The sequence below is a fragment of the Lissotriton helveticus genome, chromosome 6, assembly GCF_964261635.1.
Source record: "Lissotriton helveticus chromosome 6, aLisHel1.1, whole genome shotgun sequence".
Lineage (NCBI taxonomy): Eukaryota > Metazoa > Chordata > Amphibia > Caudata > Salamandridae > Lissotriton > Lissotriton helveticus.
The window spans coordinates 1,630,810,563-1,630,827,561 of NC_136067.1; the positions used below are offsets into that span (position 1 = coordinate 1,630,810,563).

The 16,999-nt window shown below is 48.0% G+C and overlaps 1 protein-coding gene across 6 annotated transcripts in view; it reads right to left on the minus strand.

Annotated features, from left to right (window-relative positions):
• The window catches only part of EHBP1 (EH domain binding protein 1), a 2,232,712-nt gene that overhangs the window by 2,063,341 nt on the left and 152,372 nt on the right, over positions 1–16,999 (minus strand). For all 6 annotated transcript variants that reach the window (XM_078649460.1, XM_078649459.1, XM_078649456.1 and 3 more), the window contains exon 3: positions 7,933–8,028. In XM_078649460.1, coding sequence (XP_078505586.1) covers positions 7,933–8,028 — 96 coding nt within the window. The remainder of the gene's footprint in view (positions 1–7,932; positions 8,029–16,999) is intronic.

The following is a 16,999-nucleotide window of genomic DNA, read 5'->3' on the forward strand; positions in this document are numbered from 1 at the left end:
GGTGTGCTTCAGGGGAGCTAATTGGACTAACAGAAATATTAAAAATGAATTAATAAAATAAAGCTGGGGACTAGACAATATAGCTCTGATTACGAGCGGAACGGACATGAGCGGTGCTGTCCAACTCCTGTGTAAACCCCTGTTTGCACAGGGGTCGCACTTACGAGTTAAGTATTTACTGCACCTTGTATTATCGGGTATCTCGCCAGAATTTACCCTCCAGAATTTAACGGGAAAGAGTATAGTGCTACCCGTAGGTGCAGATTTTAGTGTGATATGCACCAAAATCTTCATGTTGTTAAAAACATGCAGAGAAGCAACCAAGATTCAGACACAGTAATGAGGAAGGTGGAGGGCGGGGGCAGTCGACTGTAACACACAGGCTGTGTGAGTCGGAGCGAATTAAGTAACAAAAGAGCAGTGAGGGGTATACTGGCACAAGTAGAAACAGTATATTTTCCAAATACAGCAACTTAGAAAAGCACATATTTGACCAACACCAATGCTGTCATAGGCACAAGGCCGTGTTTATGTTTGCACATAAAGCGTGGGAAATCAGTATAGCTAATACAATAAAGAAAGAAACCTTGTCAAAGGAAGCTGTGGTAGGGAATGAGAACAAGACGGAGGGAAGAGAGGGGAGAGGGGAGGGGGGAGGAGAAATGCGACACGGCGGGAAGGGGCAGGCAGGATGACTCAGGGGAGGGGGCGGAGCGGGGCAGAGCGGCATGTGGGTGTGAACAAGCCGGGCCTTTGAAGTGAAGCTAAGCTTCACTTCAAAGGTGTCGGAGGAATGCGGGCGGCTGTGCACGCGCTTTTAAGCTCAATGCACATGCGCATTGAGCTTAAAAGTCACGGGCACTGCAAGGAATCGCCACGATTCCTTGCAAGTTAGATAAAGTGTGGATGAGCCCCTATAGTCTCGCTTGCTCGATGCGCATGCGCATCGACAGGCGAGACCTAAACAGTAATTAGTTAAGATTCCTCACATCTGGCAAGTTTCTAGCCATCTGTACACTTCTAATGTGGACTATTTAACGCTCACAGACCTAAAAGGATAGATGAGTAATTCTATGCAGCTTGCCTGTAACACTGATTAATTCGCTAAGTAATATAATTCGAAAATGTTGTTTTTCGAGGGGTGATCTTTTCGACTGTGGAACACGACAATTTCTTAGATCACCTTGTGCTACACGTTTATTTCTAACGTTTATAATAGAGTACCAATGGCACTGCTACATTCTGTTCATATTTGGTGTACATTGGATAAAGACAATGCGGGTAACTTTTAACTTCACTTTTACTGTGCTTCCATTGGGTTTAATGCATTATGCGTGATGTTCATCTTAATATTCACTGGTTTATTGTAGCACTTTTAATAATAACCATTAATTCATTTTACACTTTAAAAGCTGTAGCCGGAAACTAGAACTGATCTTGTTCAAAATACCCACCAGGCTAGTGGCGTAATGCGTCCGGAAACAGCTAGCTGCTCTGCCCGGGTAAGCATCGTATCTATTTCATTGTTAACTGTTTGTACCTAGATGCTTTGGCCGCATGCCAGGAAAGTGCAGCTTGAAACACAAAACCTGAACGAGGGCAGGTTGGGGATGAAACAGGGATGAGTGGGAATTCGGGGGTATGAGAAGAAACAGATGGGTCTGAACACAAGCACTCATATGGAGTGCTTGAAAACAGATTAAAACAAGCATTTCCAATGCAATAGGTCTCGCATTTACGCAATTTAAGCTACTGGCATTGTAAATGACAATGCCTTTTATTTACGTTTTAAAAACGAAAACAACGGTGTATATCACTAGGGCGTGTCCTCGCAAATGGAACAAAGTGTGGACTTCGTGGAATGTATATAGAGGAGAAATATGTGACCCGTTGCCGGAGGAGGACGTTACAAGCTCCGACGAGGAAGAAGATCTAGAATAAGATACGTCTTGGGGGGCTAATGACCTGCATAAAATGAATAGTGGTATACCATGCTTCCTAAAATACCTTGAAATTTTGTAAATGTGTACCTGTGGATTTCAGTATACATACTACAGTGGTCGTATTAAATGTCAACGTGTATGTTTGTTACGCTGAAAATAATAAAAATTGTTTTTAAAAAAAAACGAAAACAAAAATAAAAGACATTGTCATTTGCAATGTCAATAGCTCAAACTCACGTAAATGCGAGACCTATTGCATTGCAAATGCTTATTTAGGTAAAAGTGCCTGAACCAAGCCTTGCGTGACGTGCCTGGCTCTAGCTCCGCCTGGCCCCTCATCTAAACTTTCAGAGGTAGGAAGTGGAAGCTGCCAAGGCGGAGCCTATGCAGTGTTGCTGTTCGGGACACCGAGTGATCTTAATTCAAGCACATCCAGTCCCTGGCCTCTCTCAAGACCATAGAGCGATGGTCACTTATCTGCGGGTTTTAATTAGGATTTCATAGGAGTATGTGTTTCTGAGGCAGAGAGTGTGTAAGACAGAAAAACATAAAAGAGGTCATTTTGAAGTGAAGGAGTCAGAACAAAGTACACGCAGAAGAAAACGGCATATTAATTAAATAAACAAGCTTGGCCGCTAAAGTGAAAGCGGCCTGCGCTGCCAATTAATTAAATAAATAAGCATGGCCGCTAAGTGAGCGGACTGTGCTGCAAATTAATTAAACAAGCGCAGTCGGTAATGTGAAAGTTGCCTGCGCTTCAAAATAAATAAACAAGCTCGGCCACTAAAGTGAAAGCGGCCCGCGCTGCAAATTAATTCAATAAAGATGTGCAGCAGCAGCTAAAGTAAAAGCGGACCGCGCTACAAATTAAAAAAAAAACATTCAACAAAATAGTGCTCTTACTTAAGATAAAGCAGACCGTGTAACATGACCAGTAAAAGGTCCAGTCCTTATGGGCGGTAATAAATGGAGACAAGGCGGTACCAAGGAGGGACTAACAAGCTATTTATAAATCAGAAGCCAGCATTTTAGAAGGACAATGACACAAAGCCAAAGACAAATATGGGCGGAGAGTGGGCAGGCATTCTAGTGCATACCCTAATACAGCATGTCTCGCAGAGTGAGCAGTGCATGCGCGCTGCCGCTAGGCTCACCCTAAAAATGTAGCTACAAAAACGGGAGCAGTGAGAGGACACAAATACTTGGTCCTTTCTCCGGGGGAAGGACAAACTCAAAAGACAGCGTGATGCACAGAACCTGTGACGAATAGAAAAGAAGCAACTGAGAGAAATGCTACAGCTAACCAATTGTAAGCAACGTGCCGGCTGTAGCCCACTAAATTGTAAACAAAATGTCTTGAAGAGACAGTGCATGTGAGACCTAAAAAGCTCTATTGTATTTGACGGAGGCATCTCCAATTGCTATAATGATTCTAACCACTAGATGACAGAGCTCAATATGAATTAAACAATTAACAATAAAAGCATTACAAAGAACAACATGTAGGCGAAAATCCATTTTTAAAATTGTCTGAAGCTGAAAAAGAGCAAGCCTGAAAATAATGAGAAATCCCAGTCTTTGCAGTTCTTTAGAAATTTGAGGAAAAATGGGTATAAATTGACAACTTGCTCAAGGAGGAAGGGGTTGGATCTAATGGATATACAGTTAAAGACAATTCCGGCATTAATTTTGACATGGGGCACTGAAGCATGCCTGCACAGCACACGTATAAAACTGATCTCTTCTGATCAGGTAGCAGAACAATGTGGTTTAGGTACGTATACCTTTAGTACATCATTTTTGTGACTTCTACGTTTGTTTACTATGGGGGCTCGGGGCTTCTTTGAAGCTTCTCTTAATTTAAGTCTAGAAACTGACAACTGCCACTGGCGTTAATAGCTGGTAATTTGTCTGTTTTCATTTGTATTTCATATTTATTTATCACTATCATTTTTGATGCTTTAATGAGTTTCACCTTGTCACTTTTTGGTTCCAATTTTTTTTTCTGTGGATCTCTTTGCTTGGTTGACTATTTGACTGCTTTGGGCCCCAAACATTACTGTTACCTTATATTAGAGTTTAGGGCCCGAAGACGGAATTTTCCAAGTGGAATATGGAGTCCAAACAAAAACCCAGACGGGGTCATGAAGATATTTTGCACACCAGGATCTATGGCTCTCCAACTAGATTCAAGCACTCTATGACACTATGAGATAGAGACAAGTTCTTGGGATCTTCTGTTAACTCGCATAACTTGAAATTAGTTATGGAGCAATCTGACAATATTTATTTTTTAAAACACTAATTAGACAGTTCAATTTGTGGTCATAGTGGTCACAAAAAGGTCACGTTAGCAGAAACCTCTCTGTGCTTGCATAACCAGCTCACTTCAAATAATTCCTGTACAATTATTAAACACAAGCTACCAACCAATCTCCCTCTCCCACCTGCAGCTATCCTCTATATTATATCTCAACATTGCTCTCTGGTGATTCCTGCTGTTAGGGGCAAATAATAGGGCCTGTGTGGACATTTCAAACCATCCTAGGGGTCAGTGGGATGTGGGGTATGTGGCACAGGCTCATGTTTTAACAGCTACCATCACTTCCCTTTTTACTTAAATGCCTTTGACAAGCAAAAGATCACTCAACGGACGACCTAAAAGAGAGCACAATAGCATTTCAGAGGAAAATCATCAGTGACAAAGACCAGGGCTGGACTACATACAGCAGGCTCGAGATAGGGAAACAAATATCCTTCCCATCCCCAGAACTGCCTGGTTTGGGCTATATGTGCATTGGATGGTTAATCAGACTGGGCCATGGGTGGCGACCCTCCAAAGAGGCATGTCAGGGGACAGTCTGAGACTATGTAAATTCTCTCTAGAATACTAAGGAACATCCCAGGTGTGGACCCATGAGAATCCTACAACCAGCATCAGATTAAAGCCTTATCCATATGAATATAGTCTTGCAGTACAGTCGGTTAATGCATGGACAGAGTCACAACCTCAATTAAACATGTAGAAATACATGTCTTCATTAGAGAGAAGCACAAACCTCTCAGCACCAACGAGGAACTCACTCAGACTCTATCCCTTCTACCCTACACAGAAACCACTAAAGGATGAAGAGATGTCCAAGACCTGCTTTCTACAAAAATTTAGTTGAATAATTGCCTTGCGTCCAAAGCTTAACTACCTCAAACATCATGCACAGTGGGTTTGCAGAAGACTGAAAAGTCAGATCCCTGCATACTCTCAGTACAATTGAATCGTCAAACTTCCTCTGCTTTAGTAAGTCTACCCGCTCAATGTGCCTCATCCTCTGAAATTCTAAAGGTGAAGCATCTGAAAAAGCGGCATTAAGTTGTTGACAAAAAGTAGAAAGTAAATAAACACATCATACACTCAAGGGAATGCAAGCCAAGGACTGCTTATTTGTAATCCCTAAACTAAGGTCAGCAGACAGCAAACATACCTCAGTTAAAAGCTACATCACAAATGTTCATACTTGCACACTCTTACTGTGATCCATTTTTAATTTTCTTAAGTTTCCCCACTTTGTTTATGTGAGAAAAGTAGGTAATATTCTAAGTCTAATTGGCAACTGACTTCTGATTTGGAGGTGATGGTAACTTACTAGTGTTAGTATGTGTGAAAGCAAAAGATTAATTATTTATAGCAGCTCGAAAGAACTAGTGAGGGGTATATCAATTCCAGTGAATGTACCACTAGAAAAGCTTTAGTGTGTCTGTGGGTCTTAAACTAGTCGCCCTTGCATTATCCATCTCGTGGAGGTATACACTTCATCCCTCCTTTGAAACTGGTCCCTAAGAGCAGCAAATAATATAGAAACTCTCTAATAAGCAAACTACTTAAGTCCCACATCTCAGACATCCTCCATTCTGCAGCCAACTGGATTACTGATACAAGAAACTTCAACAACATTTCTCCAGTTCTACACGTGTTAACATGAGCCCTATTCCAGTTATAAAACAGCTTCTTCCACAAGCAGAGCACTACACCTTACCTTGCACCAAAACTGGAACTATCCAGTAAAAACTGCAACAACGACTTCTTAAAACACCTCCTTTCAAAAACATGCCTGACATCAAGCATCTAATATACCTTTACAATGTATATAAGACTACCTCACTCCAATCATCAAACCCAAACTTAAGGAACTCCTATGTAACCTGTGCTAACATGGCTCACGTTTTTCATACCTGTTGATGATATAAACTTCCCACTATTGAACTGCTGTTGAACTCACATGTAAAAAAAAACTGTCAGTAACATCACTACCATATACATTATTTCAAATTGTTATCACCTCACAGAGGTTCAAGTGAGCTCCATATCTCCATCATGCACTAAACGCGATGACCAAGTCTTCTCTCCAGCAAAGGCGGTAATTACAAAGGAATATTTCTTACAGATCATCCTATTGCAATGCTGTTCTCTCTGTATGTTTAGTCCCGGCCGACTTCAAATGTATGTAACATTTAAAAGCACAAGGATTATACGGATACCAACCATAAACCTACACAGCTCTCACTTGCCTCACTAATCTAGTTATTCCATAATGTCTTACACTTGCAGATGTTGTAAAAGTTTTATCCAGTTTCCCTCGTAAGTCAAGCCCTCTGCCATTCTTAAGGGTCCAGCAGCTCTATACCAAAAACTCCGAAATAAAATAAATACCGGTTGCCTAGAACCATTAAACTCGTTAATGCAACACCTAGCCTCGACTCCATCATGCAAAGTAGGCTTTGTAGACAAGTTGTCGAACTTCAGTGTGACACGTATTACATAGACACAAGTGAGGAATTGACTGTGTGTGCCTAGAAGTTACCAGTATTTGTTCACCTTATGCTGAGTGCCAACAACACCACTGATCACTATGCAATAAGTGCCCCCACTGCTGAAATAATCACAGAAAACGTGGTTTGCAATACAAAAATATTGTTTAAAGTGGAGCTTTGTTCCGCACCTCTGAAAATGTCTAAATACCCTATATACTCCATGAATTGCAACTAACCAAGCAATAGGCCTCTGAAGTTGAAAGTATGAGTTGGCCTTACTGGGATTAGAACTCATGGCCCATAGATCAAAGTTAACTCACTGAACCATCCTTCAGGGCACATTAGTTACCTTTGGCAGCCGTGTGAATGCAGATTGCTCTTCACTCTTCTGTTGATTTACCAGGTTCTCGTTCTGCTCGGAAATTCAGCTAACTCCCAGCCAATTGGTTTTACATTCCAGCATAGCAAGTCCATTGCAATGATGTAATAAGAATCCTAACTCGTGGAGCCAGCAGGAATGATTTGTGTACACCGCTGGAGTTTGCTTTGCTGAAAATTTCTCACAAATCCAGATTATTTGATTTTAAAAAGGCTGCTACCTCAACTGGCTACTAGGGCACGCTTGATAAATGTCTTTATAAACCTCCAACAGCCAGCAGTGCTTTGTGGCCATATTAATAACAGGCAATACGCCATACTAATGAATCTTAGATCACATAATAGCGCATAATTAAACTGAAATTAAATGCACATATATGGACCTCTTAAAAAGTGCAAGATGAATCTTGCAGTGATACTTTGGATGCCACAAAAGGAAATTAGAAAGGAAAGTTACTGAAACCACTGAAAAACAAATGCGAAGAAACAAAATGAAACTTGCTAAGGCAACAATGTATGGTTAACTTCTATGTTTTGATTATGGGATTCTCTGTACAGGTTTGCATTACAACTCTTAATATTTCCATCGTGGGCACAGCCTATTTTTCTGAGAACACAAACCAGCGTGTGTAAGAACAAGAACTATCATGTGTGAGAACAAGAACGATATTGTGCTGAGGGGGGCGTTAATGAGACCCCCTGTATTAGAGTAAATGCATGAGTTCAGCGATACCAATCCAACAATATTAGGCAGCATTAAATATGCGACTTAGTAGAAAGTACAAAATCCTGTAATTACACTTACCTTAAAAAGTGTCACGGTGATTTCGATGTTCTCAGGAACAGGCCACACCACAACTCCGCGATAGGGATTTTTTATACCAGGCTGCCAACTATGAGCCTGCAGAAAATGAAAGAACAAATTTGTGGCAAAGTTGAACAGTGAGAGAGTGGAAAGATAAGTTGGCTGAGACAAACAAAGAGAGAAACAAGCACTCATTACATACAAAACCAAAGAAATAAGCACTGGCAAAGGCAATAGATCAGACCTTGTCAAGATGGTGTGTGGCTGTGTGGTTAATTTTTCTAAATATCGTACTGCAAGCATATGCCACGAAAACAAAAGGAGAAAAAAAAGAAACCAACCCATCGCCCATAAGACGTGGCTGTACGCTTGCTATATATTTTTTTCATTTTTAAAAAAACATTAACCAGTGCTTATTAGCAGGGTGTGTACACAGAACAGGTATAGAAACCCTTTTTCATTTTCAGTGAGCATTACAGGAAAATATGATCCTTACTAGTGCAAAGAAAAACTATTAGCTTTGAATGAAGGTGACCTGAAAACATAGTTTAAATATACGTGATTGATTAAAAAAGGATAAAGATATACACCCAGCCCATGGCTAGAGAAGCTATTGTCGACACTCTTCGGGTTTTTCAAGAGATAGAGCCGCCCACTCTCACCACTTCTGTTTACGCGGGCTGTGTAGCTTCTGGTGGCCATACTCAAGCAGCGCTACACCAAACGTGCCCTGCGATATGCGAATTGGCACATACTTTTTTCGCTCTATGCTAATGACATCACCTGTGTCCTATGTGACTCCAAGGATAAATGCCATTCTGCAGGAGTTTATGGGATTTGGGGTGCCAATAGGGATGCACATTAATTGGGAACATCTTGGATCTCATCTTTAAACATTAATACATCGAAATTTACATCAGATTATCCCCTAAAAAGGTGCACAAGCGAGCTAAAATATTTGGCCACATCGAACAGAGAAACAATTACGCAAGCAAATTACGGTACCACGTCGAACACCAAATTACGGTACCACGTCGAACACCATGAATAAACAGATCACTTGGTGGATGTTGCTGCCTTTTGTCACTTGTCTGGTTCTGGTCTAATCAAGATGGTGCTTCTGGCAAAACTGCTGTATTTATTCCTAAACTTTTTACTCCCGCTCACTACGGCTTGTTTCTCCACACTTAAGTCTCAGTTGGTCTGTCTGGCACAGGAAGGTAGGCAACTCAGACGAACGTGGGAGAAGCTTTCACTGCCATACCATTGTCGAGGGGTTGAAGCCGCAGATATGGAAATGTACTACTTGCTATATGTGTGCCACAGCAAACTATGCTTTTCACTGGTACCACCCCATTCCTCACACATCTGGCAGAAGAAATGGAAAGTAAGGCCCTGGTGACCCCACCTTCCTTGTTTTAGACCCCCACCGGCAGATCTACTTAAGAAATATCCAGAGTGGACTGCACGATTAGGGCTTAGGAGGGGCTAAGGAGAGCGGGAGGGAAGTTGATATACTCCACAGCCTCGCATTGAGTAATCATCCCCTGCTACCGGCCACACATGAACGACTTATAATGACCCAGCTTTGGGCAGAGGATTGGACTACCCGGAGTGACCAAATACAGACAAGGCACCTTTTAATCTTTAGCCAAGTTCCTCGGCGATTCCTATGGTTCCCAATGGACACCTTCACTTACCATCTCCTCTGTAGCAGTTGTAGACTTGCCTCACCAAATTTTCCATCAGAGCCCTCAGTGTTAGCCTCCCTGGACAAACTCACAAAACATCTAATTGCTACACTATCTGGCGGTTCAGGAGGAAGTCATGGTGCTACCCCATGGAGCCAGACTGGTTTGGGAGGAGGATTTGGGAATGTGAGGTTTCATAAGAGGTGAGGAGCCTTAGATGTCCACAGACCGGCCTGATCTCCTACAGCAGCTAGTTTAGGATCATACATTACACATTTTTACATCACCTCTATTACATCCCTGTACAATTATGCAAATTTGGTATGCAAGAGAATGACCGCTGTGTAAGAAGTGATAAACCTGGCGCGGGGTTCATCCATCTGGCTTGGTCCTGCACTAGAGTGTATACGCTATGATAGAAGAAGAGGTGCTACCAGAGCAGGGAAGGTGACTATATCTACACATATTGCACACTCCGATGAAACTTGTACCTTTTCTATATATTGAAATAAACACCGCTCCCACGCACCGCTTCCCCTAAGACCCCCGGACACCTGTCATTGATGATATTGTTTCAGTACCTTTCTGCAGGGCTTCGCTTTGGGCCAGCAGGGCGAAGGGCATGTCCGTGCTGGGCGTGCCCTTGGGGGCGCTCAGCTCCTTGAGGGTGTCCATCGCGCAGTGCTCCCCCCCCCCCCCCCCGCTCTGCCTGCATACCTCAGGCGGGGTTCAGGGGGGCAGCCGTGCCTGGCCTTGATCCTACGGTCCAATATAGTATTTAAATAGAGAGCAGAGTTTTGTTGTTGAGGAGGGTTCCCGCGCAGCCTTGCTTCTCTGTCGCAACTGATTACGTGGAGTACTAAAACAAAAACCGTGCGCTGTATATAACTCAGTGGTGGCTGCAGCCCCCATGTTTCACAGTCCTTCTGCCCTAAATGCTAAACATTGGGGGGACATTCCGTTGTCATTTGTTATCATCTCATGCTTCCAGGAGGTGACCCTTTAGGCCACGTCCTTATTAGCATCAACAATCACAGAATGTCTTTTTACAAAAGCTCATTAGTGCACCACAATTTCCCACATAATCATAGGCTGGATTTCTAGCTGTGGGTGATGCTGTACCCAAAGGTAATCTTACTTGCGATCATCGATCTTTATCTCATGACCCGCACATTCTCCCATTCACCCAATCCTTTCCTTCATGCGTTCCTGGCATTGCGACAGAGTCAGCTAGTAGGCCAGTTCAGCCAGGGTTCGGAACACCCACTCGTACATGGCGGGGCCAGGAGCCTTGCTGACAATAGGGTGCCTGAGCCCTCCAGTTACTGGTAGTGCGCCTCCACCAATCGCTCGTTGCATCATACGGCTCTAAGTGTGTTAGTTTCTGCTGGGGTCCAGGACAGGCGGCGACAAGCGGCCAACGAGGAAAGGGAGACTGAGGGAGACGTGGCAATGCCCGGACTACTGGCGCATTCCTCTAGAGGCAACAAATGGCTTGGGATAGAAGGCACAAACAACGACCATCGCTCAGCCCAGGTGAAGTAGGGCACTTTGGACTCTCCAGTGGCGGCGAAGCAGGATCCGATTGCAGATACCACTCACAGGGCGCAGCCATGTTGACTTCTGAGAACCAGCGAGAAGTTACGTCTGAAACTGGAAAATGGACTATCACTAGTAAAACAAGCATTGCCCATAAAGTGAAAGAGGATCTCTTGTCTTTATGGGGCCATGTGTTTTGAACACATGGCCCCATAAAGATAAGAAAGCTTTCACGATGCACGGAAGGCAGACAAGCCCGTCCAAGTGGGCCGTCTCAAAAAGAGAAAAGTATACGTCACAAAAAGCTCTTTTCCAATGGCTGGCCACCGTTTAGCATAAACGGTGAAGCCAGCCAATGGAAAAGAGGGGCGGTGCTTGAAGCCCTGTACAGAAGTTACTCTAAATCATTAAATCTCGCTGAGCGAGCTGCGCCTGTGCACAGCAACGCTAGCCGAGACCTTATAAGTATAAAGAATGGAAAGGAAAACAAGCACTGGCAAAGACAATAGGTCTAGTAACACAAAATATACGTTCCCCAAGATCACAGCAAGGAAAACAAACTACAAAGCTGAAATGTTCGGGGACGTGGCCGGACCAGCCAAGATGGTGGACGTCTCTCTGTGAGGCTCTGGCTGCCGGACGGCGATCACGGCCCTTACTGACCCTTAACTGTGTCCTCCCATGTCCTGAAGGTGGCCAAATGAGTCCGAAGACAGCTGGTACCACTCCTGTGTGATCGGTGCCCTGACACAAGGCGCTACGAAGCCGGGCGCGCTCAGCCCGTGTCCTCTGCGAGCGGCCTCCTCAAGATGGCGGACCTGCGGCGGAGTGCCGAGCACCGAGCACCTCTGGTGACATGTCCTTGCCGGCTCTGGAGGAGCCGCCGTGCCTCCGGCGGGGAGCGACTACCTGACCCCAACAGCCAGACAGCCGACAAGGTCCCTGCGGCGCTGTGACGAGATGCTACAACAGCGCAGAGGGATCCCCCCCTTCCAGGCCGGCCCGATCACCGGGTGGGGGCGCCCCGATCTGCAGCTCACATACACGCGAGGACTAAGTCCGGGCCTCGACTCGGCGCCATACGGAGGCTTGTGCTGCAGGAGCGGGTGCCGCCAGGAGAATGGAGAAGACCGGGAGGCGCCATGCACGCTGGACTGGTGCTCGGCGCCACGGAAGGCACGCGCCCTCCGATCCTCAGGTGAGACGGCGGTGGCGGCCTGAGCCCGGCAGCCCCTGGGACAGTTGGACAATCGATGGGCCGCGGAGCGCGAGGCCGGGCTGGGAGAAGGTTGGTGGTTACCGCTGTAGCCTCCGCGACGCCCGTATAGCGAACGGATAGCACTGGGCCCTGGAGGTTGGATACGCTGTCAGAGGCGGCCTAGGAGACACGTTTGCGATGAGGCTACAGCGCACGTAGGCACCTAAGCCAACAACCCCGCCCTCCCCCCCCTGGAGACGGAGAGACCCCGGGGGTACGAGACGTACTACGACACGGACACAGAGCTTCTGCCTGGCGCTGGGGACCTGCTGCCGCGGAGCCCAGAGTCTAATGGGGTGATCCTGCCTGAGGGTGGCTGAAGACGAGGACGCAGACGTGGCGCACGAGGTGGGCGCACCCACGGAGACACCCAGGGCACAAATGAAGAGAACTCTGATGACCGATAGCGCCCGCTCCCCCCGCCCACGACTGGCGAGATCCCGACAGCTGCCGGCGCTAGACGTGGACTGCGGTCGGGAGGGGCGCCTGACCGCCTCCGTCCCGGATCGCCACCGCGACACTCACCACCATCTTGGTTGTGGCTGCGGGCCCGGTCTCTCACGGGACGAAACCAACGAGCCGCCGCCGCGGCTCTTCCTAGCGGGTAGACCGTAGTGGGCTACAGGAGACCACCAACGCCTACGAGGCACGACGAGAGGTCGTTCCCCCACCATGGGTCGCCCACAGAAGACGCCCTTCCAGGCCCCAGCCGTCACGAAGCCATGGGCCGACCCCACCAGAGAAGACGCTATGTCCAGGAAATTGGACCAGGTCTTAGCGGCCATAGAACACTCTAGAGTGGCGATGGAACAAAAGTTTGACACCCTGGCAACTGACCTCAATCTCTTACGGGATGACCATAGGAAACTTGCTGACAAGGTGCACCAGAACGCAGCGACGATACAAACCATGGAGCCGCGAGTCCAACAACAGCACCAGACCCTGAAAGACCTCCAGGCCCGGATCCAGGCGCTAGAGCATAAGACGGATGATTTGGAAGGGCGCTCCCGTAGGAGCAACATCCGCATCATGAACTTACCGGAGGGAGTGGACCCGATCAAGTACATCACAGACTGGATCACAACATTCACGCCCACCGCGGATCTGACTCCCCACTTCTCCATCGAACGGGCGCATCGAGTGCCAGCGAGAAGATCAAAACCGGGCCTCCCTCCCAGACCCTTCTTGCTGAAACTGCTGCACTTTTGGGATCGAGATGGCATTCTCCGTGCGGCTAGGGTGCATGGCCGCCTGCAGGTCGAAGACAAACAAGTGATGCTGTTCCCCGATTATTCCCATGCAGTACAGAGACAGAGAGCCACCTTCCAGGCGGTTAAGCGCACCCTGCGCCAACAGAATGTTCAATATGCCCTTCTGTTTCCGGCCCGTCTTAGGATTATCCACGATGGGAACACACACTTTTTCTCCGACCTAAAAGAAGCGGATGCCTGGATTGAACAACATCTCCCCCGTCGATCCAATACCTCACCCACTCGTAACGGCCCAGCGATGCGCAGCGGGAGGCGACGGCCCCGCAAAATCACCCTGACACAGTTGGAGGTGCGGTCCAGCCCATCCAGAACAGGCTCCCCGGACTTAACTCAAATCATTGCTGAGCGCAAGAAGGCGCTACATGCGGTGGCCGCCCTGGACCCCGGGAGGAGAGGGTCTGATGCGGAGGAGGGCCCCCATCTCTTCAGCTCGGAGGACGAGTGCAGCGACGCACCTGCGTCCCTGGAGGGGTCTGTGTCGCCCCCCATAGTGACTCCCCAGACAGCCGACACCCTGCTGTGATGTGTCGCCGGATAACACTGGACGAACAACGAGGGCGACGAGATCCGTTAACGGAACACGAACTGCCATGGAGCTACTCCGCCTGCTACGGGCCATGGCATGATGTCTGCTGGCTCGCGCCGCGGAGCTCATGATGACCAGTGACACCTTTCCCCAGCAGACGCACAGTCCAGAGGTTCCGCCAAACGAGGACACTGCACTGCTAGAATCAGGGGCCGCGAAGCCGCGCCGGCGGCGCCCGGAGGAATGTCCCTCCACAACCCCACAATTCTGAACCAAAGTTATCATGCAAACCAGTTTGGACGTGTTGCTTCGCGCAACAGGTCCCCGTTGTTGGGAAAGTATCCTGCAGCTATAGTTTTTTGTTCCCTTTTACATCTTCCCTTTTCTATTCATCCCAGAGCGAGCGGGGGCGGTCGGTGGGCGCGGCGTGGGCCTACTGGGGGCGGGGAGCGGCGAGGGGCGCGCTGGGGTGGAGGGGTAGACCACACGGACTCCACATGACGCACAAACTATCCAACTCGGATTATAAGTTCCTCACGCTTAACATCAGGGGCATGCACACGGCCAATAAGCGGTATTCGATTTACGCCTATATCAAACGGCAACAAGCTCAAGTGGCCCTCCTACAGGAGACACACTTGTCAGCACAGGAAGCGGACCGATTGTGTAAAAAATGGCGAGGCACGATCTGTGCCACTGGGTACTCGGCATTCGCCAGAGGTACACTCATATGGATAAGGCCGGGGGTGCCCTTCAAGGAACACACCAGAATCATTGACCGAGAGGGGCGCTACGCCATTCTCGTAGGCCAACTTGAGGACCAGCCACTACTTATAAGTTGTGTGTACGCCCCCAACACTGACCAAGATCAATACTGGGACACCCTCACAGGTATTTTGGCCCGCCACACTGGAACACCATGGCTCCTGGGGAGAAGGAGGGACTACAATTGTGCTTTAGACTTGCACCTGGATAGGTCACATCCCCCACCACTTCACTCGCCGGCCCACAAACAAACAGCACGTTTCCGCAGGTGGCTTGACCACTGGTCCCTGGTGGACGCATGGAGAGCGTTAAACCCAATTGAGCGGCTGTACTCCTTCCATTCCGTCCCACACGACCAGCGAGTGAGGCTAGATAGGTTCCTATGCACCGGAGACCTGATGCCTAAGATAAGACATGCAGATTATATGGGGCGCATCCTATCAGATCATGACGTGCACACTGCGGTCCTGCGCTGGCGGCCACCTCACCCCCCGGTCCCAACATGGAAACTACCCCAGGAGTGCCTTACTGACCAGGCCTTCCGTCATGCCCACAGCACATACATCAGGGAACAGTTCCTACACAATGCCGGCTCGGCCTCTTCCAGGGCCGTTGAGTGGGATGCATACAAAGTCAGCGCCAGGGGACATTGCATTCAGCAGGTGGTGGGGGTGTGGCGCACACTGGAGCGAGCGCTGGACAAGGCAGAGAAAGAGCTGGCGGATCTCTCCCAGGGCATAGATCAGGGAAGGGCTACCCTAGCGCAACTCTCGGCGGCGAAACTCGCACACGCAGAGGCCATGAGGGACTTACGCAAATACAACTTCCGCGGTTATGCGACTCGAACGCACAGGGAGGGTAACAGAACGGGCGCGCTCTAAGCTTGGTTGCTTAAACAGGATACAACGGCCCGCCCCATCACCGAACTCATGGACCCACGGTCACCTTCACCACTCCCAACCAGACATTTTATGTATATTCCACGACTATTACGCCATGATATATCGTGCCCTGACACGGACGTCCCCACACGACTTGCCTCAGTTCCTAAGCCCATCACACATGCCGGTAATATCTCAGGTAGACAGGAAAGACTTGGACGGTAAAATCACACCCTCAGACATTGAACACGCCATAAATTCGCTAGCGAAGAAAAAGGCGCCCGGTATGGACGGCTTCCCCCTGGAATACCTCAAAACCTTTGTGACCGAAATAACACCTCACCTGACGTCCACCTACGAGGAAGCTTTATCCACGGGTGTACTGACGGCCTCGTTCCGTGAATCGCTGATTGTGACGTTCCCAAAGCCGCACAGGGACCCCACACTTCCAGCCTCATATAGACCGATCACATTACTCAACGCAGACTGTAAGCTCATGGGGAAAATACTAGCCGACCGCTATAGCCTAATCCTTCTAACGCTGGTACATCCCGACCAGTGTGGCTTTGTGCCCCGACGCAACACCTACCATAACTTACGCCGACTGTTTCATATACAACACGAAGTCACTGACCGATTCCCGCGTGCGGCCTGCCTGATCTTCGATCTGGAAAAGGCGTTTGACACTCTGACTTGGCCCCACCTATTCGCAGTCCTCCGGGAAACCCAGATAGGCCCCACGCTGCTGGCTTACACCCAACTCCTGTACAGGGATCTTGCCTCCAGAATAAAAGTCGGGAAACTGATATCCACCTCGTTTCAGGTGGAGAGAGGGACTAGACAGGGGTGCCCTCTCTCCCTCCTTTTGTTCGTGCTGGCGGTGGAGCCCCTGGCCATTCGGCTACGTCGGGAGGGGGAGGTGTGGGGCATCCAAATAGCGGACACGACCCACTGTGTCTCCCTATATGCAGATGACCTGCTAGTTTATGTCCGCGATGTGACGGGTGATCTCACCTCACTCTGGCGTGCTCTACGAGAGTTCAGTGACATGTCAGGTCTCCAAGTGAATTGGGACAAGTCCACGATCTACCCACTCAGCCCGACCTGGTACCCCACGACCTGCAGGTTGGCGCACA